The following is a 27185-nucleotide window of genomic DNA, read 5'->3' on the forward strand; positions in this document are numbered from 1 at the left end:
GAAACTTCTCTTCTGAAATATCTTCTATCCTCAACTTTGGGGCTCTTTTTATTTCATCGGATGACATTATAAAGGGGATGCTTTCTCTTAAACCTTCTTCGCAAACGGACGCAGACGGGATGTCGGCTATCTTATTTAAAAACTGTCCGGCCTTAGCGATTCCTCTTGCGATAATCTTTAATAAATCGCTATCGTCAGGTATTTTCATAGATGAATGGAAATTATCTACTATCACACCTTTTTTTAAAAGTGGAAGAAAAAATGACGTTCGGAACTATCGGCCGATCTCGAAACTATCGAACATCTCAAAACTGTTTGAATGTGTCGTTAAGGACAAGCTCTATTTTGCAGTTAAATCTCTAATCTGTCCGAATCAGCATGGGTTTGTGTCAGGCCGCTCGACAGTATCTAATCTTACAGTTTTTAGCGAATTTTGTACTTCTTCATTCTCGGCAGGATTCCAAGTCGATTGTGTTTATACCGATTTTTCAAAGGCATTTGACAGGGTATCTCACAGGATCTTAATAAATAAGCTGGTTTGCTTAGGTTTTCACTCATCGTTTTTAGAATGGATTAAATCGTATTTAACGCAGAGATGTTCTGTGGTAACTATTGATGGTGTATCGTCGAACCCATTTGTGGCTACTTCAGGNTTCGGGCAAACACCCCTCAACATTAACCGATCTAATTCAAAGAATAAATCCTGAAAAGACAGACTTAGTGCTCTTCACTAGGAAGCACAAGATAATTGACCTCGACGCTATAACTCTAGGGGGAAAACCCTTGAAATAAATTAGGAGACCAAATATCTAGGTCTCGTGCTTGGTAGGAAACTAAACTGGTGGCCTAATATTGCAGATTGAGTGCGAAAAGCAACGGTAGCACTATATACTTGCAGCAGGTTAATAAGAAAAAGATGGCGGATGGAACCCAAAAAAATACGCGGGGTTTCGGAGCTTCCCGGATCGGTGGACTACGCCCTTCCGAACTCTGATCCCACTATAGTGTTTACGAACCTCCTACCCTCAAGGGAAGAGTGGAAACGAGACGCCCTAAGGCGTGGCGAGTCCATCAATGTATACACAGATGCCTCAAAGCTCGAGGGAAGGGTTAGTGGCCGTCCCTTCAGCTTTCATCTTCCAGACCACTGTGCGTTATCGAGCGTTTTGTCGAGGAGCCTGAATTTTCTAAAGGTGATGCTAAATCACTAAATAACTTATTTCAAGTATTTTGTAGAATTTTTACCAATATAATGATGATGCTTTTGATTCCTAAATTAATAACATGTTACAGCTCCACTTATAATATATCCATTAGGTCGCAATCTATTCACTCATCCTCTCTTAGGCTCAGCCCATTGACTCATCCAATTTTACAAATCTCTGCATACAACTTTCACTAAATCCCTAACTTATTTCCTCCAACAGTACTCTTCTTTCGATCACAATCACAGAAATTCTCGTTTTGACTTCAATTACCAACACCAATTTCGAATTTCATTCAACAACAACGATTATCTCTTTTTTTCTTGTACCTACACTTGCAAGTGTATGTACTCAATTCCTTTTGATTTCCTCTCTAATGGCTTTGGCAATCCATTCGCTTCACAACTGAATGGTCGATTGTCTCAATTGATATTGATGAGTATTCTCTTACGTTCCGTTTTTTTGAATTAGTCATCGTTTGGCTTGACACTATCCGCAATTCTCATCATTGCTAAGAAATCCACTTAACCACTTATACTAACCAACACTTTTAAGTTGTGTGTAGTGATTTTCGCTTGGCTTGGTCATTCCCTCTTGCCTGGTTTTATACGAACAATTTAGTGTTTTTATTTATTTTTTTTTTTTTTTGAATGGCTGCTTTCGCTTTGGTTTGAGTTTCAGCTGTCATTTTAGGTGATTTAATGAAGAATAATCTCCGTCGCTTCCACTACTTTCCTCATTTTTTTCTGCTCTTTTCTTTTACATTCTCTTAGTTTTTCGTCTAATAAAAAAACTTCAATGATTGCTTTGGTTGGCTTGGAGTTTATTAGCACTAAACAGTAGATATGGCAAATGAAAAACGCAAAACGGAAATGGAAGTGAAGGCTTAAAAAAGTGGCGAGTTCATTTTGAGTTTATTGTACTCGTAAATTGAGTTGGTGAAGAATAAATGAAGAGTAAGGGAAAGGCCCAATTGACTGTGTTTGGAATGAAATGCTTAGCGTTATTCTTACCAATCAATTAAGTAATCTAGTATATTTCTTTAGAATAACATAGCTCGCTATATACAAACAAATCAAATAAGTAAAAGTTTCAAACTTTGCAGAATAATTAGAATATTTCAACAAATTCTCATGAAAATTTTGAGCTTTTTATTTAGAGGTTTTAGAAGTATTCTGAGAATGCAGTTATATATTTCGTTTATTTTAGTATAATAAAGTGCAAATTTTAAAAAGCCGTTGATTATTGGCATTTTTTTTTGTGGAAGGTGTTGCTCATTTTCTCCTTACAAAAAAAATTTCGAACATACTTTGTATGGAAGAAAATGCGCTAGCAATAAATTACCAAAAATCAACGGTAACTCCTAATTACTTCACACCAAACCTGTTAAATAATGATTAATAATCATAATGATTATTAATTAAAACATGCTTTTTTGGGGAACCATTTAATGATTAAATACGATTATTCGCTACTTTTTAATGATTAATAATTAATTACTTTCAAACAAAAATTTAATTAATTAATTAATTTGAATTACATAATTATTTTGTTATTTTTGATAATTTTCACTTATTTGTGAAATTTTTTAGTTACATGATTAATATAGTCATTTGATTATTTTCAATTATTTCTGACTTTTTTAATTGCATGATTAATACAATTTTTGGATTATTTTGAATTGTTTTCCTGCAAAAGAAAAGAGCCTTTCAAACGGACCTGACGAAGTCAACGGAGTATTAAACAATATAGCAGCTTCCTTCAGCAATTCATGGCACTTCCAAATTTCCACATCTATTTATAGAAGAGTCGCTATTGTAAGAGTTGACTTTGGACAAGGCTCTTTAAGCTATCTTTATTGTGTGAAATTTGCTCAAAACTGGAATCGTCTTCATTATCTGCGATAAGAGCGTATGTGAACCAGATCTGTTAACTTTGGATTACGATTACTAATCAAAACGATTACATAGGTTCGGTAATCGTAATGAATGATTCAATTAGTGCTTTTAACCGAGGAATTAGTAATCAATTATAATTAGAATTAGTCAAAAAACAATCATGATTATTTGTCATTAAAAAACTAATCAAAAAAGTAGTTGATTAAATTTGGTGATTACTTTTGATTATCTTTTTTTGATTTTTTAATTATATTTAATTTATTATTCGATTTCATTGTAAAGAAACATACTTGTTCGGCGTCTGATGGTATGACATGCTTTAAGTAGCGGAATACACATACATAGCTAACATACATGCATACCCTCCAAAAATGCAAATATGTTGCAAATCCCTGTTATCTATGGTCATTTGAAAGAACAATGTAACACCGTATTTCACAGCTATATACATATGTTTGTCGACAAAACATTTTTTTCCGTCTGAACAATGCATTTTATTTAAAATAATTTACATAATTATAAATAATCAAAAAATAATAATTTTATTGTAAAACTAATGCCATTAGCCTTTTTAGTTTTTTTTTTATTTTTTTCTAAAATACCATTATTTTTTGATTATTTTTAATGGTAATCGGTAATTATTAATTTAAAAGCGGAAATAATGGTAATTAATTATCTAGCAGGTTTTAAAAAAATAATTAATTAAATCGGTAATCATTACAATTTATAATCATTTCTTAACAGCTCTGATGTGAATATTACTTTTACGTTTATCTAACTTATGAAAATTTGCTTGCCAAACACAGCTTCATCTATTTGCAAAAATAATTAAAAATAAATATATAGTTAGAAATAATTAAATAATTGAAGATAATCAAATAATTTAAAACTATCAAATGATTAAAACAATCAAATAATTAAAAATAATCAAATAATTAAAAAAAAAACAAATTGATTAATTTCGATTGTTTGATTATTTCTAATTACTTGATTATTTTTGATTATATTTTAAATGGCAATTAATCATGATCATTTTTTATAATTTTAAATAATAACTAATTATTAATGGCAGGGTTATGTAAGAAAACTAAAATAATCATTAAAATTAAAAAATGCAAAAAAAAAATGATTACTAATCGTAATGGAAATTTAACACCTCTGCTTCAAACTTATTATTATATTATTATTATTATTATTATTATATTATTATTATTATTATACATAAAATCATACCAAAAAATATAATCTGAAAAATCGTATTAAACTTTTGTTGAACATTTGTTAAAATTTTTAGACTTTTTATAAATTTTCGTCAAAGTGAAACTTTTATTTAGATTGTTTTTGGAATAGTAAGCTATGTTTTCGTAAAAAAATAATAATCATTTTATAACAAAATAAACATAGCCAAAGCTTGCTAAAATGGCTCTTCCCTTTTTACATTTTCGCCACCGTATATCATAAAAAATAAAATTAAAAACTATGTAGTAGAATGAAATAATTACATTTGTGAGGTAATGGTTTTATATCAGTATCTCTAGTTTTTTTATAACTACAAATTTAATTTTGTCCAAAGTGATTCTTAAAGTATATTTCATGCACAGGACAGTATTTTTGATGCGCTGAGAATCATTCTAACCCCAAACCTCTTTGAACTGGGTCTGCAAGATAACATATATATGTACATATCTGTGGCATTTTACTAAAACAAACTAAGTGACTTTAGCAAGTTTGCCTTTGAATTAATTCCCTTGAAGGGCTTTATATTTTTATTAGTCTTCCATTAAAAGGAATCTTAAACTAACCCTATGGCTAGTTAATTGTTAAAATATTTTTTTGCAAATGCAATGAAATATGGCTTTAAAGGAAAAATTCACTATCTCGAGATAAGTTGCTTTAATAAAATGCCACAGATTATTATGGCGAATGCTGTAAAACAAGGATTTTAGGTCAAAGCGAATAACAAGAGAACGGCAAAAAAGTGCGATAAAAGATGTAGAAGGTTCGACGTCAAGAAACGTCAAATGGAATGTTCGATAACTATCGATAAGAAACTTCTAGTGTTACAATAAGTGCGAGCGCGGGTATGAGTAAAGTGTTGTTATAACAGAGATTTATCATAATCTTAACAAAATTCTAGTTGTACACCACCTGTAGCATAGTAAATTGAGCGTTGATTTAACAATCGAACGAACGAATCTGCTAATGCATTAATATCTAATTTATGTATCTAAATAAAAAGCGAAAAATACTAATTTACCAATTTTTCTTATTCCTTTCAGTATTTTCAAGACTTTAAAATAATAACCATGGCCACTCAACAGCGCCATCAACATCAACGACTGCTGCAGCGACTGATAGTACATTTTGAAGTAAAATTAATTTTTTATAGATAAAATTTTGTGCAACGAATAGTCGTAAAGAAATCCAAAGCTCCCAAAATTGATCGGAAATTTTAGATCAAAAAAGACGCAAACATTTTTCACACAAAGCACTCGCCATCCTTTGGAGTAGCAAGCGCGTGTCAAAATGTGCTCCACAACACAATTTTGTTTACTCAATCTACGCACATATTTAATCTACTTGTGTTGCTATCTACTTATAATGGTGGCCGCAGGTAGTCGTGTAGTTAACGGTTTAAAGTGTTATTGCAATCCCAAAGAGTGTGATGTCATACGTTCGCTGGATTGCCCCGGGAAGGGAATGATGCTGTGGGATCCCTGCAAGTGAGTTAACAACTTTTACCTGAACTGTGGTTTTTCAATATGTTTTGCTTCAAACATCGTTTCCTTTTTTAAGTATTTATATCAAGGGCGTATAGTCAATACGATCTATCTGAAATTTTCACAAAAAGTAGTTTCTGACGTTAGCGCCCTTCTGGGGCTTAACTCCATTCACTTGTTTTTCTAACTTTATCCTAACTTTACAATACAATAGTAAATTCTGCTAGCAAGCGATATGTAAGGTCAGCCTTAACATCATCGATGGCAGATGAAACTAGTTTTTTATGAAAATTGCGGACAGATCACACAGTGTTCTATTTTGGAAAGAAAGAAACAAAATCAAATATCTACCGAAATAGATAGACAAGAGTGTTTTAAAGCTTTTGAGCCCAAAAATTTAGGAAAGATAAACGTGTTGTATAAAACAATTATCGTCACCTTCAAAATGGCGTTTGAAAATTAAAGGTTCAAATTTTTTTCATTTTTTTATTATTTTTTGTCCTAGAATAATTGGAACCGTTACATTTATTTAGCTATCTCATCTCGTTCTCGATAAAGTTGATTTCGTCCTTTCCTCCTAAAATAGAACACTGCGGATCGTATTGAATATGAGCCCTAAAACAAGATATCGAGGGCTTATGCTCAATACGATCCACTCATTTATTTTCATATGATTCCACTCCTTTACGTGCAATTCAAATCCACTATATTGCATTCATTTCAATACCACTTTAATCCATTATATTATACTTTATATGATTTCGCGATTCACCTCCAAAAATTTCATCATTCATTCATTTAATTTCATTCCATTTCTCACCTCACCTCATCACGCAGAACACCACGTCACTTTCCCTTGAATTTCTTTGCTTCTCTTTACTCCACCTCCCTTTGCTTCTTCATTTCAGTACACTTCGCTGCTTTTAACTTTATTTCACTGCACTTTACTTTATCCCTTGTTTTATCACTTCACTTCTTCAGTTCCATTTACTTTTCTTTACCTCACTTTACTCCTTGTTTTGTCACCTCACTTCATTTCTGATGACTTCACTTCTTTATATTTCATTTGGCTTCAACTTACCTCAATTCACTCCCTTCACTTTATTTACTTTTTATCCAACCTTCACTTCGGTTCACTCACTTCGCTTTACTTTAGTTAATGCCTAATCATTTCAATTAACAGTGCTTCACTTTTTTCTCTTCGATTCAAATCAGATCACATCACTTCATAACTTGACTGTACTTCATTTCACTTCAGTTCACTTCACTTCTTTATTATCTTACTTCACTCCGCTACACCTCACCTTTCAGTACTCGACTTCATTTTACGTTACTACACCAACTTTAAATATTTTTTCTTTATTTCAGATGTTGTCGCATTTGCGCAAAGACACTTGGCGAAACTTGTGGTGGTCCTGGCGGCTTCTCAGGTCAATGTGAGCCACCGTTACAGTGTGTCACGAAATTGCCCATAACTAGTGGATTGGGTGTTTGCATGGGTAAGTACAAAATAAAAATTTTGCGTACTACTCGTAATATAAGTTATGGGCCGTTTTCTCAAGTATGTTTCAAAATTTACATATCTGCCCTTCAAATACCATATTTGTTCTGAAAATGTTTTATTGAATCGTGCTTAGAAAAACGACCTTAGTGAATCAAACCTGCATTTTTATTTCAAAACTGTGAGGACGGACGAGCTAATTTGTTGAAAAGAGATTTTTAAGTTCTTAGCAGTAGATCCTTTAAAAAAACAATTTTTTGGATTTTATTTTTCAAATAAAAAAGAAAAATAATTTTTGTAAGTTGTGTGCTTTAGTCAATGACTTGGGTAATCATTTCTCAGCGACACCTGGTTTGAATCGAAGTTCGCAATTTATTTTAGTGCGCTACCGTAAAACCCACACGACCACTGGTATAGTGACGGGCTTATATACCGTAGGGGCGATAGAGTGAAGCGTGGGGAGGGAAATCACTGCGAAAGCAATATTACTGCAGGATAGTAACCATTGCTCCCGTTGAGAGCGATCCAGAGACTAGATGTTGGCTACGGTTAATGATTACTCTCAGTAAATATAGTCAGACAGCCCCTGATAGCCACAACCGCTATAAGAGTATATGCTTACGTCCTTAAATGACGTCGCACTCTTCTTTAATTGCAGCTACTTTTGCCTAAGAAATAATGCATCATTTCGAAAACCTGAATGGTATGTTTAATATGAGCTCCGGGAAAAAGCTCCTACACCAGTCACTGCCAAATTCCCAAAGCCCTCCATTGCACATTTCTTCTAACACTATTTTTAATAAATATTGTACCTAATTTAACGATGTGCAAGCTGCTTTTAAAATCTATTAGGCCCTCAGTTCACCGACTTTTGAAAGGAATTGTGTAAGGGCCTTCCCAAATTACGATAACGATATTCACAGATGCAGTAATCTGTGTGGTAAGGGTGAAATCTAGACCCTCCATAACTTCAAAGTATCTCGTCTTCGAGGCTATGAACCATCTGATTTCCTTAAGTTTAGGTTGCGGTCATTCTGCCGGCAATATCAACAGGCGTTGGGTTCAGCATGGCATTAAGCGTCAAAAAAGGAGTGTCTTACTTATACCGATTAGGACAGCCTATTGTACGCACTCTAGTGAATTTCACTAAAGAATCCATTCTAAAACATAATAGGCTTAACTATGATTTCATATAACCTATGATTTGCTTCGGGTTTCAGATCACAGCGACTAGGTATGAAAAAGTAGCCTTGAAACGTTATCGGTGGATGGGGTGAAGCGCTTGACCGATTAGGTCAAATGTTCTCCGTTCAAAATTCACGTGGTATGACAAAAGGCAATCTCCTTAGTGCCCAATTGCATCCCCCACCTGCTACAACCAATTTAATAGACGGGTTGAACGTATACACATACCAAAAAAATTGTGTATTTATATCTTAATTCAGCGTAAATGTAAATTTATCATCATCAACTGCTTTATATTCACATTTCTGTTCATCTAATTAATACCATTGTATGTGTAATAAGTTATAATTAAAATATGTTTCGTAATATAAGACTTGTGCTCGTAGCGGGAAATTATGGGAAAATAACTGAGCGACATAACGTTGTCATATTTCATTACTTATTATAGATTTCTCTTCATAAAAATACGCCATCTCGTTTGTGACTTTTTGCTCATTATTCGTTTGATTATATATTTGCACCTGTTAACATAATAATTTTCATTATAATTGGCAACATGAAAGGTTATTATTTTATATTCTGGCTAAAGATGTAATTAAATTTCTCTCGAAAAAATTTATGAAAATGTGTTAAAGCGAAGCCAAAAATCCAAAACTTAAAAAAAATTAGAACATTGTACTATAAAAAGATCCCAGAAATTGTGCTATATTAAGAACATTTACCGCACTTGACTTGTTGGCAATTTTAAATTTGCGTAGGTTGCTGACTTAATGTGGGGGCGTAATGATATTTTACATCTCTTTTTTGCAAAAAAACTATCATTTTTGGTTCGTTTTTGCAAACCAGAAGAGTCATAAGAAGCAATCCAAAGCGCAAAGGAAAACTTATAATAAGGACATCATACGCACACATAGGCTGTTTGTGTAGGTATGTAGTTCGCGCGCGCTCATAGTCATTCCTTTTATTCATTCCTTTTATTCTGGCGAATAGTAAACTTTTTCATTTGTTTGTATGTGAATACAAACATAGATTGTCTAATGTTTATTTACACTGCATGTAGTTAGTAGGCAGATACTTATCTCTTACATGTACATATCGTCGTTTAAAGTACAAAACCGCGTATTGTCATTTTGCAAAACCGCGCAAATGGCATTTGCTGCCAAAAATTGGATTTGCTGACACAAGCTCTTGGCTTAATCCTTATCCTCCTTCGCCCTGATATATTCCGGCCAGAAAGGCGATTTCTTTATAAAAAAGAGAATCATTTAGAAATATGAATGTTTTTACTCTGTAGAAAATAATATTTTGCGGTTTTGCATTTTGTTGATACGCGGTTTTGTACTTTAAGCAAAGATATGCTTTTGCTTGTTCCTTCACTACGAATGTAACATAAATGTATGTATGTATCTAACCCACTTTTTTCATAAGTATTTTACTTTTGCCAGTTAAAGTTCAATCACCCTTTTTTCCTTCCACAACACTTGGGTTAAAGACATTTTAAATTTCTTTATAAATTTCACTCTCTTGGTCGTGCACATACGGTGACGTGCTTCAACTTTATCTTTTTTCATCATTTCCGCACATTTATAAAATGATACTTAAGTATTCCATAAATAAACATTTGTGGCAAACTTGCTGGGAAATCAGTAAGACATTAGCGTTAATGCGGGTATATTTTTGGAACGATTTGAAGCGTAGGTGACGGCTCTTTCTGTTGCATGCATTTGTTGGAGTAAATTGATGCGATTTTTAGAATTTCGTTCTTAAATTAAGAAGTTTTTATTATTTCATAATCTTTATAAAGAGAAATATATAGCATTTTCATTTTAAATGAAACTATTTTCAAATTAAATGAAACCTTTTTACCTTCACCTTATGCAACAGTGAAGCATATTTTTTAGCATAGAGAAATAACTATTATATAAAACTCCTTAAAAAAAATACCATACAATTCCTAAGCGACTAATGGGACAGGTCCTTAGGACTGGTGTAAAGTAATTATGCATAAAATAAAAATTTCCTTAAACAAAAATGGCACCTTTTTTTAATATTTTTTAACAAATTAATAAAATGTAAAAAGTTTAATGCGGTTACTACTCATAACTAAGGCATTTTAAATTTTATGTCGTTTGCCACATTCACATGGAATGACCCCATTATTTATTAAATAAAAGGGTCCAGGTCTCGACATATCACTGCCAACAGTCTTATACTTAATCTTTGGAAAGGCGGGACAAAAGCACAAAATGAGTCGACATGAGTCTTTCCCACCTGCAGCACGTCGAATCTTTTTAGTCATTTCTGAGCAAAATATTCACACATTTTATGATAATCGCTTCCATGGCTGAAGGGCAGTGTGCTATAACTGGTTTCGGACGAAACAAAATTTTCTATGATGAATTCCACATCCAAGAACTACAAAGCCATAGAGTCAGAAAATAACTTAGTAAAAGTAAAGCCATCATTTTATAACGTAGGTGCATCCTACAGAAAACTAAGTAAATGACGTAAGTACCAACTTCTTACCCCTCTGCCCAATATTAAACTTCTTCGTTAACTTTCTACAAGTATCACGAATCCTGTACAAGTATTTCAATCCATCAGAATTCGCAAGGAAAATTTCTCTAATCAATCGAAGACTCATTTACCACAACTCCTACCAGCATTCGCCGTTTACACGCTTGTACATTATCTGTGGTCACATGTTTCCGTTGGTCGCATTTGCTATGCGCCAGCATCTCTCACTGCTGACAAGTAATACACATGTACTTAGTTAGTGGCATGTGTATGAGCATATTAGATCTCACAAGTATCATGTATATATGTATATGTATATTAGGGCGGGTCAATTTCTATGCGAGATTCTACGTGTGGGGTTAGCCAAATTGCTAAAATGAGTTTCTTAGCATTTTGCTGTAGTGTCGTAAGGAAGTGCTAAATTTTATATAAAGATATGCTATAAGGGATTGTTTGGTATGTAAAATCCACTTATTCACTTATCTTTTTCTGAAAACTTCCACCAGAGGCCGCAACAGTGAAAATTTTCACATTTTCACAATTTGGCAAACTCCAAATTAATTTTAGACCCAAGGTTTCTTCGGAAAATTTGATTAAAACTACACCTAGAATCCTCCTATGCTATACGCGCATAGTAAAAACAAAAATACCCGCCCTAATGTTCATACACATATACTTTCCTCTAGGTAACATGAGACCACTCAATTAATTCGTGCGCATGTGGGTGCAAAGGATGCTTTGCTTTTATTAATCGTACCCATGTCCTTCACGCTGTGTTCCTACGACATACTAACTAACTAAATGCAGATATATGTATATGCACATATGTGCATTCAAACAGCCGCATGTAAGAGTTCACCTAGCTTCTAGTACGCCCTTAGCTAAGTGGTTTTCTACACTGACGACTAGCTGCCTCGCATAAAACCTTCACCCATCAGCAAAAGGCCACTTGTGCCACTCAAGTGCAACTCTTGCTTCTATAGATCTATACTTACAAATGTAAATGTATATGTAAGTATGTATATTAGGGTAGTAAATTTTTAGGATCTACGTAGAATTCTAAGAAAACGTCCGCAAGAAACTATGGGTCTAAAATAAAAACCTAGTTCCCGTCGATACTGAAATCTGTATGCCTCCCGGCGCGGGCTAGGTTTCAATTTTAGACCCCTAGTTTCTTTGGGTAATTTTCTTAGAATTAGGCGTAGATTTAGTTTTTACCTTACGCCTTCCACTTTTTTTCTCTCCCGTACAATTTGACCCTTCCTAATGTATATGCATAAACCCAGGTATAAACGATACATTTCAGTTCGTATGTGCAGCAGTTTCATTAACTGGCGCACATATCCCTTATGCATAAAAGCATACCCCCTTATACATATGTGTGTGTGTGTTTTGTTTAAATGTACGGCGCTCTACGTCGCTAGCGAGTGTGCCTAACTCACTCATGCCCCGTCCATCGTTGTCGTGGTTGTCATCGAATATCCTTGTATCGCGTTGACATAATCCCCTTGAATTCGCCATCACGGTCTACTGCTAACAACTTTCTTCAACTTGCTTGTGAGTATGTTTCATATTAGTTTTCGTTGTTCTTTCGTGCGTGTGAATTGATTGGCAGCTTTGATGAAAAGAACTGAAGTTTAATGCTGCACAATTGCCTCGAGTTGGAAACTTGCACACATAAAGTTATGTGTAGGTAACACATACGAGAAGAGTAAATATTTGCATCTAAATGCAAACTCTTAAAGCTTACCTACTTTTGCGTACTCGCAAAAATTCAATCATCTATATATGGGTATGTATGTACATATGTTAATATATCTCCACCATACATTCAATATTGATTTTAGCGGCGCGTTCAAGTTTTCCGAGAGTGACGAGTTTTTGCTTCAATGCCTCTTCGATTGGTTCAATGTGAAGTGGTCATTTGATTCGCAGCTCGTTTTTTTTTGGCGCAGAAGTTTGTTTTGAATTATTCATTCATATCGTTCCTGTCGTCTTTACATTCTGTCAATATTTTCATACTTTTTTTGAGCTGGCTTATTTCGTCGTATGTATGTATAGCTTGCTTTGAGGTATTCTAACAAAATTTAATTGAAATTGAACTTTAAATCACAGCGTTTAAATAAATACGTTGCTTATGATTTTTCATTTATGTCTCCTTCTTATAAACAATAAGATTTTTAATTACAACATTTCAAAATTATGGACATTTAAATGCATTAAGAAACTTTTTCAAAGGTTATCAAGAAATGTAGTTGCCGATGCGGATAAACAAGTATCGTAAAATGAAAAGAAAATGGTATTGTTATATGTTAGGAGTTTATCACCTTTACGTCAGTCTAGCTGTTACTGTTAACTCTTATCTGCTAACTGTGCTACCTCCTCTCTGTTTTGTTAGATTCAGACTCCAAAAAATTTCGATTGGAAAATTTAGTTGCCACTGATTAAGAAAAACTAGCTTTCCATACTGCAGTTCTCCGTGGGAAAATTTTGGTCTCCTGGGCATTGGACGCGATGTCCCTTTCTATCGTAAATATTTTCAAATATTTATTTATAATGGGTAGATGTTCATATATTTTTACATCCGATGTTGCTCATACGCCGTGTAGTCTTATAGTCCCACACTCTTAGCAACATACGATTACGCCAAGTATATCGATAGCGAAATGTGAATGGCAAGCTTTCTTTAATGGGGTATTAACTGAAAAGGAAATACATAGATAGTTGCCTTTATTTAATTTAGCAAAAATAGTTGCTTGTGAAAGCTTGGTCATTTGCAAAAGTAGGCATCGAAACGTGCACCGGGATTAGTTAGGAAAGGTACTGAAAATTTTACAAAATTTGTGAATGAATTCCATTGCTTTGCTAATTACTTAGTAAGTTTCTTATTCGAATTTTTGAACACGAGTTCTGGAGAGAAAAATACGATAGGTAAGTCACTTATTAAATATATTCCTATAATTTTATTCCCCTCCAACTGATCGGTCTGGCCGCTTTAAAATTACTTTACACCCTAATTTAGCTCAGTAACTTAAGAGGTAATCGGGATCAACTTGAAAAACGACAAGAAAATTTACTCTAGTTCAAGTAACTTTAAGATTTCTATAAAAAACAAAAACTTTTTTTTATGTAAATTCGTAAATAAGTAGCATCTGATGAGCTAAATGGATTTATTGTAAAAATACCATTCCCTTAAATTTTTCAATAAATTGTAACTCAGCGACTTTAATTTTTCATATTATACATTTAAAACTTTTAAAGATACAAAACTACTGAGCTATCGTACCGCACAACCAAAATCACATATCATTTCCATTTCGTTTTCATTTAAAATTTTAACCTAAAAGCCAACCACCCATATAAAACAGAATTTGCCTTTTATTTTATTGAATCACTTTTACGCCTCTGTAAGGGCACTTAAAATGTTGGAAGTGCCTTTTTGAAGACTAGGTCTAAAATGCTGACATAAGCCAATGATGGCATGAAAGGATTTTTGTCACATCTAACATTTGTTTTCCATTTTCTACGCCAGCAGCATATGCTGACCCAATCAAAAGGCTGGTAAATTTAATCAAAACTGGCAAATTCAATAAATGGTATAGATAAAAGGAATGGATTACACTAAAGTATCTGCCGTAAGTGGTGGAAATGGCTAAATTGGTTGTAGGTATAGTTTTTCTTCTACTTTATTTGCAAAAAATTTAAGAGAAGCGAAGCTTTTTACTCGACGTTAATAAATTGATGATTTCGTCTTATTCCTTTTCTAACTATAGACAAATGCATTTCTTTGCTTAAGTGAATCCACTACGTTTGCGACGTTTTGTCTCATTGCGCTTTGTCTCATTTGCTTCACTTGAACTTGCTTACCCAAATATATACATTCATATGTACATAGATGTATACAGTTTATTCGAAACTAACCGTCTTTCTGGCGAATTAATTTCATTGCTATGAATTGCCTCTTTCTTAGTGAAAAGGCAAAATAATTGAGAGGCCAATGAAAAATGTCATTAATTGTCTAGACTTCTGCAATAATTTACAGAAAAATTTTGTCACTATGTGTTTATCCTTAAGCATTCGTGATTTGCTGCTCGGTTCCGAAGTATTTTTTCCTAAGAAACGCAGAAAATCAAAGTAGAATTGAGAAAGGCAAAATTTAATAGATGATATTAAATAATACCTAACCGGAAAGCAAACAAACATTGTCAGTTACGTGTCTTGAAAGTCATTTGCACAGGCACATGGGTATCTCCAGCTGGGCTAGGGGTTAACGTAGACAAAACTGACTTGTTACTCTTCACAAGAAGATATGGGTTTTCAGTGTGGATACCCTTTCGGCTAAGTAACATAGATTTGCCAATCAAAGACAGTTTCTGGGAGTAGTTTTTTTTTTAGTAAAAGTGTCCAGTCCAGTTTTATAGCCCATTCAGTTTTAGAACAGCAAAGTTCAAATTTAAAATGGCTGCAGTAAAGCGTGTTTTTGGAAATTTTGCCCTTACGTAGTATTGTCGACAAATTTTTATACGGCGAAAAATTCAGAACACCGTGAACAAAATAATTGCCAAAAATCAACGGTATTCTGAATAAAAGTGTGAAAGTTTAATACACATTTTTTCGATATTTTTTTTTTTAATTTTGAAAAATTTTAAAAAAAGGTCATAATTTATGGTTGTCGTATAGCCAAAATAAGCGTTATGTGTCACCTGAGCTGAAGGAAAACTGTTGCTCGGAATGAAGTTTCGAATGATGTCTTAAAAAACCAATTAAGCAATTGCTGTTTCTAAAATTCCAGACCTTTTATTCGATTTATTCACATAAATTTAGGTAAAAGATCTGACATTTTAAGAAAGAGCAGTTATTTAGTTTTTATTCATATGGCCGATTGATTAACAGTATATACATAGAGCAAAATTAAAGTTTACGAATTATAATATTTCTCATTTCACTCAGTTGTACTTATGGCGTTTTTGTTTCTACAAAAAATGTTGCCTTCTCATCGCTCCCTTCTTAGTGCTTGTGCGTATAGGGCAAAGAGAAGGTTGTACGTTTCATACAAATGGTAGAATACTTGAAAGTTAACATTTTTCGAACGATTATTATGGGTCCCCCCATTGAATTTTTTGTTTGGGTGTTTTGGGGGATCTATAAAAAATAGTTTGTATTCAAAAATGGTTTAGTAAACAAATTAATATTATTGTAGGAAATCTTATGAAGAGAAACGGCATTTTCCGATAGAAAAATATTGATTTTCAAGAATTGCATTTAATTTAAACATCTTTTTTCCCCATATAAAATAAATGGAAAACTTTGAGCGCTAATTCTAAAATTTTTTTGATCTTAAAATAACAAAAAATAGGAGTATAATTTTTTTCGATATAGAAGAATTCTGGGGGGCGAGAGTATTAAAGTTCCGTATTTTCTTATTTTGTACCATCCTAAAGTACATAAATATATGTGTTTATCCATAAACGGAGACAGTTACATAATAATATATTACACTGTCGCTTACACAATATGTTAGTGTTTGGCTAAGCTTCTTTTCCGATTGTCCACTGTGAACGGCGATTGTGTTTTTATGGCAGAGGTTTGCCCTTGCCTACCGAGAGATAGAAACACTTTTTTCCTGATTAGAAACACTTTTTTTCTGATTTATTTACTGATGTTGGTCGGAAACCGGGCTCAACCCAGGCCCTGCGAAATGGTAGCGCACACTGCTAACCACTACACCAGAGCGGCGGTTACATATTTATAGTAATAATTCATCCTTTTTTATTAAATATTTTTACTGCACAAATTGTCTGCACTTGCGACAGTGTATGCACGAATATGTATAAAAGGCAGCCTCAAAATTCACATAAATAAATTTAATCCTACACAGTTATGTTTATCCCCATTTTTTGTATTTAATTTTATTTTCCTTTCCTTTTTCCAACTATATGTAATTTCTTCTCCTCTGGTTTGTTCATTTTTTTCCCCGAAATGTCTATATATATATGTACAATGTACATACATATGTGTTCATACGCGCAATCGCTCCATATGCTCTTGCGGTCTCATTCGCTATAAAACATATGTGCCCTCAAGCATAAACTACCCAGCCACAACCGTTTAAATCGGCTAACGATACGCCCAATGCATCACTTAAAATCAAATTGTCTGGGTACGCTCAAAACTGTCCAAAACGCCCACAAGTATGCAATATTTTTCGAATGCCAGCAGCATTCGAGACGCTCATTCTTTTTTAAACCAAAAGAATATAAGCGCTCATCATCACCGTTTTCAGCCAACCCAACTCTTTCTGTCAAATAAATTCCGTTTTTTCTTTTTCTTTTTGCCTTCTATTTATTTATTTTTACATTTCCAAATAAAAGCAGCCTTTCTGCGCAGCGCATCATTCAACTAAATTGTTTTGTCCCTTTCTTCCAGTAGTGGTCATATGTTCACCTCTCATTGTTATTATTTAGTTTCCCATATCTATAAACGTTGACAATTTTAAACGGCATTATGTCTGTGCATGTGAGCGGACGTTTGTTCATTTATAGGTGCCATGCATATGTTATTGAGTAGCCCACATACCCGTATGTATGAACACAAATAACTCCATTGGCGAGTGTTATTCACTTTTGTTATCCTTAACTTAGAATTTTGGTATTTTTTTCGAGCCAAGCTATAAAACTTCATTCAAAATTAAAGAAGGGTTAGTTGTAGAGTGCTTAGATGTAATATTCGCTCTGGGACTGTACACAGCATTTTCCTAAAGTATCCTTTCCCTACGTATTTTCCTTATTATCACTATTTCAGAATGTTTCCGTTTTTGCGCACTTTTGTTACATTTTCGGGTCACCGCTTATTGCTATCTCAGCTGTTCTGCCCTTTTCTTTTGCCTTTTTTTTGGTGATTTCGCAGAAATGCATAGCGCTATGCTTTAGTGCGCTTAAGGGAAATTTAGGCAATAAAATGGAAACAATGAACTATAATTTACAACAGTTCTACGCGCTTTTGTGAAGAGATGAAAAAAATTCAGTTACTCAGGGAGTTTTAAGACATGCTGATGATAGTAGTACACCCATGAAGAAAGTCCTTTGATAGTAACATTCCATATTATCTTAAATTAAATCTAGTCTTACTGTATGTCTCACATCGAGCATTTATTATTCGAGACTCTGGTCAGAATCGACATTAATGCTTGGTCAGCTCTCTTGCTGTCGGTGGACTACCACCGGAAAAAAGGATGTTAGCAGTTAGCTCATTTAAACTTTCGCTCAGCGCACACTAAACGAACTCTAAGCCCATTCATCAGTGACTAGTCCGCAAATCAAACAAGAGGGTGCGCTGCAATGTCCGTTCCTCATCCATACAATTTCCTACAATGCCGCTGTGCTCAAAATTTAAAGTGAGGAAATTTTATATTCCGCTGACAGCTTCAACTGCACTATTAATAAACCTATGGTCTTAATTGTCACCTGGCTATTAGAATGCATATGGCGCCTATAAATAAACTCACTCCATTCATAGCATCCAACATAACATCAAGCCTTAGCATGCTCCGATCTGCTCCGTCAAGTACAAATGTCAAAGCTTGCTACAATATTGCCGTATTTAAAGAAAAGAAGTGTCCTTTAAAACAAATATGTCGATACGGTGTACTTGTTTTAGATATCAGTTGTAACTTTTTTATCGAGGTTCTTCAGACAATAACTTCATATAACATCAATAGTGTCGAAAGTTTATACCCCTTGCCAATGTCGCTTCTTCAACAGAAAATAATAATGTATCCTGGAACAATTTTCGGTCGTCAAATTTGGTTTACAAAAAAACCCGGTTTCAGCGTTGCGACATCTTCAGTGTAATTTCTGGCATACCGATCAAGTAGTCGACCCTGTCAATAGGCATGGAAAGCACGATATCGATTGTGGAGAGCAAAACATCTCAGACTCTATTCTTTTTTTAATGAGATGAGCTCCACTTTACCAGGGTTAATGGGTGGTCTATCTTTAGAAGACCATTTCGTGACTCCAAAACTTTTTTTTAGTAATAAGTATTTCAGCCGACTACATCCCACCCACACGCACTTCCAAGACCAGGTTCGCGACCCTTCTTCCCTCAAGAACTGATAGCTATCTCAAAGACCGTAGCCCTGGTACAGTGTCATATGATTCCTAGTCATGTTATTTACATTTTCACTGACAGCCAGGTGGCAATTAAATCTCTTGGAAATATGTCGCGGACTTCAAAAGTAGTTGAGCATTGCCGCGGATCTCTCAACGAGATAGCTGGGTCGTTCAGCACACGTGGTGTCTAGGTAGCTGCTCATTGCGACATTCAGGGACAACTACAAGGCTGACGAACTCGTACATCATGGAACGACATTGCCTGATAGAGATATATGGGATACTCTCGGCATGCCTATTCAAACATGCAAACTTCTACTGCATGAAAAATGCATAGAAGTTTCCAATGAAAGATGGAGGCCTGTCGCATTGTCAAAACACTCTGGCCAGCCATAGATACCCAACGCACCAAGATTCTACTTAATCTAAGGAGGCAGTATATTCGCATAGTGACTGGAGTTCGCACAGGACATTATCTGATTCGATTACATGCACCTAGACTGGGCGCACCCTGAAACGACTACTGCAGAAGCCGCATGGATAAAGGCGAAGAGGAAACCATCCTGCATATTCTCTGACATTGCTCGGCTCTATCAAAACGTAGAACAAAAGCTCTCGGGAGCCATTTCTTCAAGGATCTCGATTATCGAAAAGCGGTGAACGCTTGAAGCCTAAGCCACGTTTTTGCTAAGAACCAAGTGGTTTACAAGGGTACGGTGATAATGAAAAACCTCATGCGTTATCAGAAAGGACCCTGAATCTAAATGTGTTGTACTTAGGACTGCCGCCCAACCTAACCTTACCTTGCATCGCCAGCAGGGGCAACTTTTCCTTTCCCGTCCATACACGATGTGGTTGAGGGCGAAGTTCCAAAAACTAAGAGATTATTTGTACATTGTAGTGCGAACGAGGTCGCAAGTTCACCTAGGAAAAGGTCATAGTCTGTTCCTGTAAGACTGGGAAGCGGTATATGGCTATAGACAAGCTAGGATTTTTTAATATTCTTTTGCTAAGAAAGACATAAATATTTTGAATATAATCAATATCTAGTTGCTTACTAGTTATCTAACCTATAATAACTTCCTGCGTTCTCACATGCAACGTATTGGCCTCTCTACCGAGATGGTTAGCGGACTTTGTCTTGAAGAGGAGGAGATATCGGAGCACGTTATGTTACTCGTAGTATAGATTTGTTTACAAGGCTTAGAAAAGCTTCACATTTCAGACTCTAATATGACTCCTAATTTGGACCCGTATTAGCGTACACTTCTAAAAAGGGAATTATGTTCCTTTCTGGCTCTCCTTTGAGATCATAATGAGGGTTAAAACTCAGAGTTCTGAGACTTTTCTGACTCTAAAATGGGTCCCTCGCCAAGACACATCAGAGGGCATCTATACGAACTGACGGATGAAGTCCGAAGGTTCATAAAACAACCACTGAACCCGGCAGCATACTGACAGGCCATAATCGGCATTCACAGGGAGTCGATCTCAATCTACATCGACTTCCGACCTTTAAATCCATTTTGGGTACACAACCACCCGAGCCTCATCTGCCTTGGCACACTCGCACCACAAAAGCCCAACTTCTCTCCGGATATTGCAGAAGGTTTAACTCTTACCTGAGCAGAACTAGGCGGACTTGAGTAGCCGCTACAAAACAACAAAAACAAACTTGTAAGCGCTTCATGAAGACCATCATCAATTCTTACTTCGTGCCTGTAAGGTGTAGGAGTGCTTCGGCCCTCTTTCTTGATATTTCCGGTAAACAGGATTTTGCGTCTGGCATCATTTTAAGAATTTTGTAAAAGAAATTTTAAAGTTTTAGTGAGTAGAAGTGAATCAGATTAACATTCACAAAAATTCTTTTTAATTTTCTTTAATGTAAGTGAGCGATGGTGTGACCTCGAGTTCTAGTTCTTTTCAACCCTACTAGAGATAACATCTTAAAGCCATATTATGTATTATAAAAATTCCTTTGTAGTGAAGACATAGCAATAGAGAAATATAGCATTTTGAGCCAAATTTTAAAAACGCATTTCGCGATTATATAAAGTGAAATTTCCATGCAGAGATAATAAGCCAACTGGCACAACGACCCTCACTTTCACATAAAAACGCAAGCGGACAGATAAAATTGCAGCGAAATTGCATTTTGTATAAAATGAATTGTCTACTTACCCATGGAAAGGCATACACGTATATATACATACTATGTACATAAGTATATCTATGCGATGCCCAAAAGCATTTTCAACAGCATCCATGTAAAACGGTCATAAAGGGAATTAGCAGCACAACAATAAGAACAACAACTAGCAGTGGTGCTACTACTTGTACTACTACTACTACGCTTACTACTTGTAAAAGACGAGCAACATTTTGTGCTAATATTAAAATAACCAAAAAAGCAACGGCAGCGATTACACAAAGTTAAATCTAGATTTGTTATTCGCGTATACCTTGGGGACAGCGGAAAAGTGTGTCAAGGTTGTGCTGGTAGTATGTTGCCTGCCACACGGCATATGCGGCAAATACGCGCACTTTCTATGTTATATGGTAGGTAACATCATCATCATAGTTAGATAAATGCTTGTACATGTATGTGTGTGTGTGTGCTGTTGCACCCGCTGACTAGCTTTATGCAGCACTTGGCTTATTAAATTTTAAAAATAGCTAATGTTTTTTTTTTTAATCCTTATTTAGGAGGGTACCCAAAGCAATGCAGTTAAGCCTGAGTGACTTTAATGAGTCTTTTCATGTATTTTATTTAACTTTTTCATTTTTTTTTAAGCACGCTTTCATGCACGAAATTGAATAAAAATGTCACTTTGAGTTGCTGAAATTATGTTTTAAAAATTTGTAAACAGGAACTTCTGGGGTTTTACTATTTTCGTAGTCTCTGGGTTAATTTTTTAACGCTAAGTACCTATGCTACATATTTCTTACAACCTTTTGTAACGTTTAATGGAATTAGCTTATACCTTTTTTAGATAGACAATTCAATAAAAGTTGGTTGTCTCTACGTATTTAACTTACTGAAAGTGAAGTGCAAACACTTGCATGCTTCACAAGAACCGTTCCTAATAGCTTATTCTGACCGACAACGAAAACCCTTTGAAAACGAGTTTTGGGATTGTAGGCTAAAGTTAGCAAATGAGTTTACTTGGACTGGGAAGAGGTCGTTGGTGTCGTGGGGGAACCTTTACAAACCGGACATATGTATGTTTGGGATGTCAGAGCAATAACTAGAGCTTAACTTAGCCCTAACTGAAGCTGGACCACCTTCAGCCAGGTGGTAGAGAGGGTAATCGTTGGTGCCGTTGGGAAAGGGTTAGGCTCCTTGCACTGCAGAAATGATAAAATTCGGAGAGATATCCGTGTCCTGTCCCTCAGTAAACCTGAAAGCTGAGGAAGATTCCGATGTCATAATTGTAGGATTGAACGTGCATGTGAAGGGTTGTCTTAGTTTGAGAACCTTGCCTTATGCTGTACAGATATTTTCCACTTCTAAGCTGTGAGTGATCCGAGCTGTTCCATGATGCATGGGATTTATCCCGGGTTTTCTGCATTTTTTTCCCCGTTACAATCTTGTCATCCGATACTTCTTTTGATTTCATGGTGATGTACATAGTTGAGCACTCAATTTCATGGCAATCTACGCATGTATAAAGATAAACATCATGTCATACGATTTTCAACATATATGTAGGTGACCCTCTTGACCTTCATCGATCCTCAAACATTTGCTCTAATGGCTGTTTTTCAATATATCTAACGAACTTTTGTTCCTATTACGATGTTCTCGGTGCATTTTGTTTTTTATGCGGCTTATCGATCCTGCAGAACTACATAGATGTTCAACTTCACCGATAGAAATCAGTAGTATTAAAGATTATTCGTTTCCTACCAATTATATTTATGTTTGTATTTCCGATATCCTTGAATCAAAAAATTACGTAGCACTTAAATTATTATTATTTTTTCTTTTCCTCTATATACTTTCAGATCTACCCTCAACATCATTTTCCCTACATGCCGCATATCACAGCCGAAAATACAATACGAATTGTACAAACGATGAGACAATAGTGATAGAGCCTGGTTGCGAAATCACCAATAAACGCTGCCAATGCTGGCCAACATTACGACTGTGCCGCTCAAATGCCATCGATGATACAGACGCAACAGCGACGATAGACATACGATGGCATTTCAAAACGTTAGAGGTGGGTCAAATAATGAAAAAAAACATTTTTTGTTTTAAGAAACAAAAAGCAACTTAAGAGAGGGTACAAAGAGTGAGGCTTTGAACACGAAAAACTGAACAGAAGGAGAAGAAATTGATATTTATGTCTAATTATCGGTAAAGTTTTGACAATTTAGGAGTCGTTGTCTACTTTTTACGGTTCATAATTTTTATTCATCGTCCAAAAACAAAATATTACTTTTACTTGGCATCAATTATACATATAACCAGTGTTTGAGTGAAAAAAGAATGTATACATTTTCTGGATAATTCTACCTACTAAATATATAACCAGTTTTTGTTGTACCAAAAGTTTATGCTAAAATTTAGTATTATCAAAGAATCACCAGCATTTATCCACTTTTCAAATGACCGAAAATTTATTTTCAGTTTTTCTTGGCTAAGAGTTTTTCTTTCGTCGCCTATTGAAATACCAAAAATTTAAACTTTAGTTGAACAAAAATTTATCTTCCATTTTTGGACAACATTTAAAACATTTAATTTATGTCCACTTTTAAAAATATTAAAAAGTTTTTTTTTTTGTTACTAAAATTTATGTCCAAAAAATTTTCACAATACCAGACATTTATATCTAGTTTTTATAAAAACAAAAACTTTTGTCCGGCATTTGAGTGACTAAAATTTATATGCACTTTTTAAATGACCATGAATGGATGACAAATTTTGAAAATACAAATTTTAGTTTCAAAACAAAGATATTTTTACCTTTTAAATGAGCGGAGTAATATATTTAGTAGTAAATGAACAAACATTTTTCTATTGCCAGTTTGGCTACACATTTATGTCCTGTTTTTGAATAGCTAAAAACTGAATTATTTTTCAAATTACCAAATATTTTCGTCTTTCCAATTTTAATACTTCCAAAAATTTATGTTGACTTTTCAAAAAAAAATAAAGAATATTTTTTGAATGCCTAAGAATAAATAATGTTCACATTTTAAATTATCTAAAATGTATGTCCAGTTAAAATGTTCTTGTCTTACCAGTTTTTAAAAGGCAAAAAATGTATGTATTTCTAATTTTTTTGACAAGTTTTAGGTTAATATAATTTATGTCCACTTGTTAACTAACCAAAAATATATGTCCAGTTTCACAAAAAGCTTTTCTATAACCAGTTTTTCGGACACCAAAAATGTATGTCTTGGTTTTAAATTATCAAAAAATTATGTTCTGGTTGTGAAATACTAAAATTATATAATTTCTTAAATTCCATAGATTACCGTCCAGTATTAACGTGCCAAAAATTAAAAAAAAACGAGTTTTTTAAATTCCAATGGATAATTTATAACCAGTTTTGAAATGAAAAACAATTTTTTTCTTTTTATTATGTTTGAAACTTATGTCCAGTTTTTAAAAGACTAAAAATTTATGTTCAGTTTTGGAAAAAGCCCAAAAAATTTCTATAAACAGATTGCAATGCACCAAAAATTTATGTCTTGTTTTCAAATAACAAAAAATGTATGTGCAGTTAAAAGTATTGAAAATTTTATGTATGCTTAATTCGAGATCTTAAACGTTCGTTTGATTAAAATACACATGTAATTTAACATAAAAATTCAGTTGTGGAATTTTCACAAAGTTTCGCCATCAATCAAACTACATAATTTACCTAGATTACTCATACGACATGCCAAACTTGACAACAAATTCCATAATTATCCCACACTAATCTATCCGCAATGGCTAAAATATTTAGCTCAAAAAAATTTCAGTAAATATCTGCGAATTTGCAGCATAATAATAATTAAAATTTAATCTAACACCCACAACATATGCAACACTATATACGCACGCGTAGTGCCCACACCATTGACTGACACCCACTAGCTTTAGTTGAATTACCACAATTCCCCCTACTGACTTCCGCCAACGCGCTCTATTTCTGCTGAAATCGCATTTTCATTTCAACATTTTCAAAAGACTGACTTCAAAGGCTGTGTGGCGAAATTAGAAATGCAATAATGTACAGGTCGCTGAATAAACGCAACAACCTCAAACATAAGTACACATGTACGCACGCACGCATATGCACACACAGATAGAAATTGACGAGGTCATGCCACAAATTCACACAGTGAATTGAAAGGCTATCAGTTTATGTATGCATGAGCGCAACTACATATTTACGTACATGTGTATGTATGAGTTGGCGCGTGAGTTTGTATTCGTAAAGATTTATATACATCTATACTTGTTCGCGCATAAATCAGCAAAATCAGCAACAATACAAGCAGCATCATCAAAGCTGGTTTTTGTGTGGTCTCTGGTTTGCGGGATGGAGTTGGGCTGACTACGATTATGTTAGTTAGCGACGACAATGTTGTTTTTGATGGTGCTGTTGTTGAAGCATTTGTTTGATTTGTTGTTTTAGCGCACTTGCGCTTTTAGACTGACATAAAATCGATTGCGCTCTCTATCTGTACACTTCATGTGCTGAGTGAAACAAGCAAACACACATGCGTACCTATAAGGGTTGTTCATAATTTCTGATTTGTATTGAGCTGTAAATTTTACCCAATATAAAAATTTTTTGAGATAAACTTAAAATTAATCATAACAACTCTAAAAATTGGAACCGCGAAGAATTATTAAAAAAGGAAAAAGAAACGTGTATTTTTTTTTTTTTTGAAATTTAATGATGCTCGCCGGCGCACAGTGTATGATTTGGGAGTGTCGATGAAAGCAATCGTAAATCTCTCGATAGGCGTAAGATGAAAATATGTGTTCGAAAGCTGACATAATGGCCACCAAAGAAAAAACTATGCCAATATATAATCATTATATAAAACTCAAAAACAAATTTGTTCAAAAATCAACACTCGAAAAAAAATTAACTAGGCTAGCTAGCTCCAAAAAAAGTTTGACTTTTTTGATCTTTTCTTCTGGATTTTCGAACGAGGAATTTAAGATTATTGACAAGAGTTAACTAGGAAATCTTTTAAGTGCTCATTTTTTAAATTGTAAAATTGCATATTTTTCAGATTTTTTTTTTTTTTTTGAGTATGTAGTTTCGAGCCGAGATAGGTCGATCTTCCACTCAGCCGTCGATATTTGGCTCACTTCAAAGCTCTGGCGACATCACTAAATGTCAACCAACTTAAAAATAATATTGGATATTTCTAGAGTTCTAGGAGTGACTGGAAAGCCAATTATGGACCACCATAATGTAAATACATACATAAAACTAGTTGCCAATCGCATAAAATCCGCTTTTAAATTGCGAAATTTATTGAGTATGAGTTTCGCCATGAAGTATTAAACGTTATCCGGTTTTAGTTATAAATGTCACTGATTTTAAGTCAATACGATTTGATGTTCTGCCACAAAAAAATGAAATAAATACAGCAGTGAATGTTTAATAAAATTGACAAAGAATTTCGTTATCAATTTCTTTATAAAAAATGTATGTATATGATTTTATTTTTATTTTTCAGGACTGCCAGTTAAATTTACAAAATCTAATCAAAATCGAAATGGAATTCGATGAGGATTACACAATTTCGCCGAGCACATTTACATATAAAAAGTTGAGAAGGAAGCGCAGAGCTTTAAGAAAACGTAGGTGAGTAATAAAATTTCAGATATGTATATTTGTGTACAAAGATGTGTTGAATTTGATTACTTAATTATCCATTTCAAAGATATCGCCAAAATTTGTTAAGTCAATACTGGAACGCATATTAACTGCTTTATAAGTGTTGGAGTTCGATTACATAAATACTTGAGTTTTTTTTTTGGGATTTATGGGGTACTGAGTGTGAGCTTTATGCTGCTTTAG

At 34.2% G+C, this 27185-nt stretch overlaps 1 protein-coding gene across 1 annotated transcript in view; it reads left to right on the forward strand.

Moving 5' to 3' along the window:
- cmpy (crimpy) overlaps positions 1 to 26973 on the forward strand; it is a 51090-nt gene extending 24117 nt beyond the window's left edge. The window contains exons 2-5 of the mRNA XM_017609101.1: positions 5383 to 5826; positions 7192 to 7322; positions 23146 to 23366; positions 26842 to 26973. Coding sequence (XP_017464590.1) covers positions 5630 to 5826; positions 7192 to 7322; positions 23146 to 23366; positions 26842 to 26973 — 681 coding nt within the window. The 5' untranslated portion in view covers positions 5383 to 5629. The remainder of the gene's footprint in view (positions 1 to 5382; positions 5827 to 7191; positions 7323 to 23145; positions 23367 to 26841) is intronic.
- The last annotated feature ends 212 nt before the right edge of the window (positions 26974 to 27185 follow it).

This window comes from Rhagoletis zephyria, unplaced genomic scaffold (assembly GCF_001687245.7).
Source record: "Rhagoletis zephyria isolate East Lansing unplaced genomic scaffold, Rhagoletis_zephyria_1.1 Rzeph_scaffold_00188, whole genome shotgun sequence".
NCBI lineage: Eukaryota > Metazoa > Arthropoda > Insecta > Diptera > Tephritidae > Rhagoletis > Rhagoletis zephyria.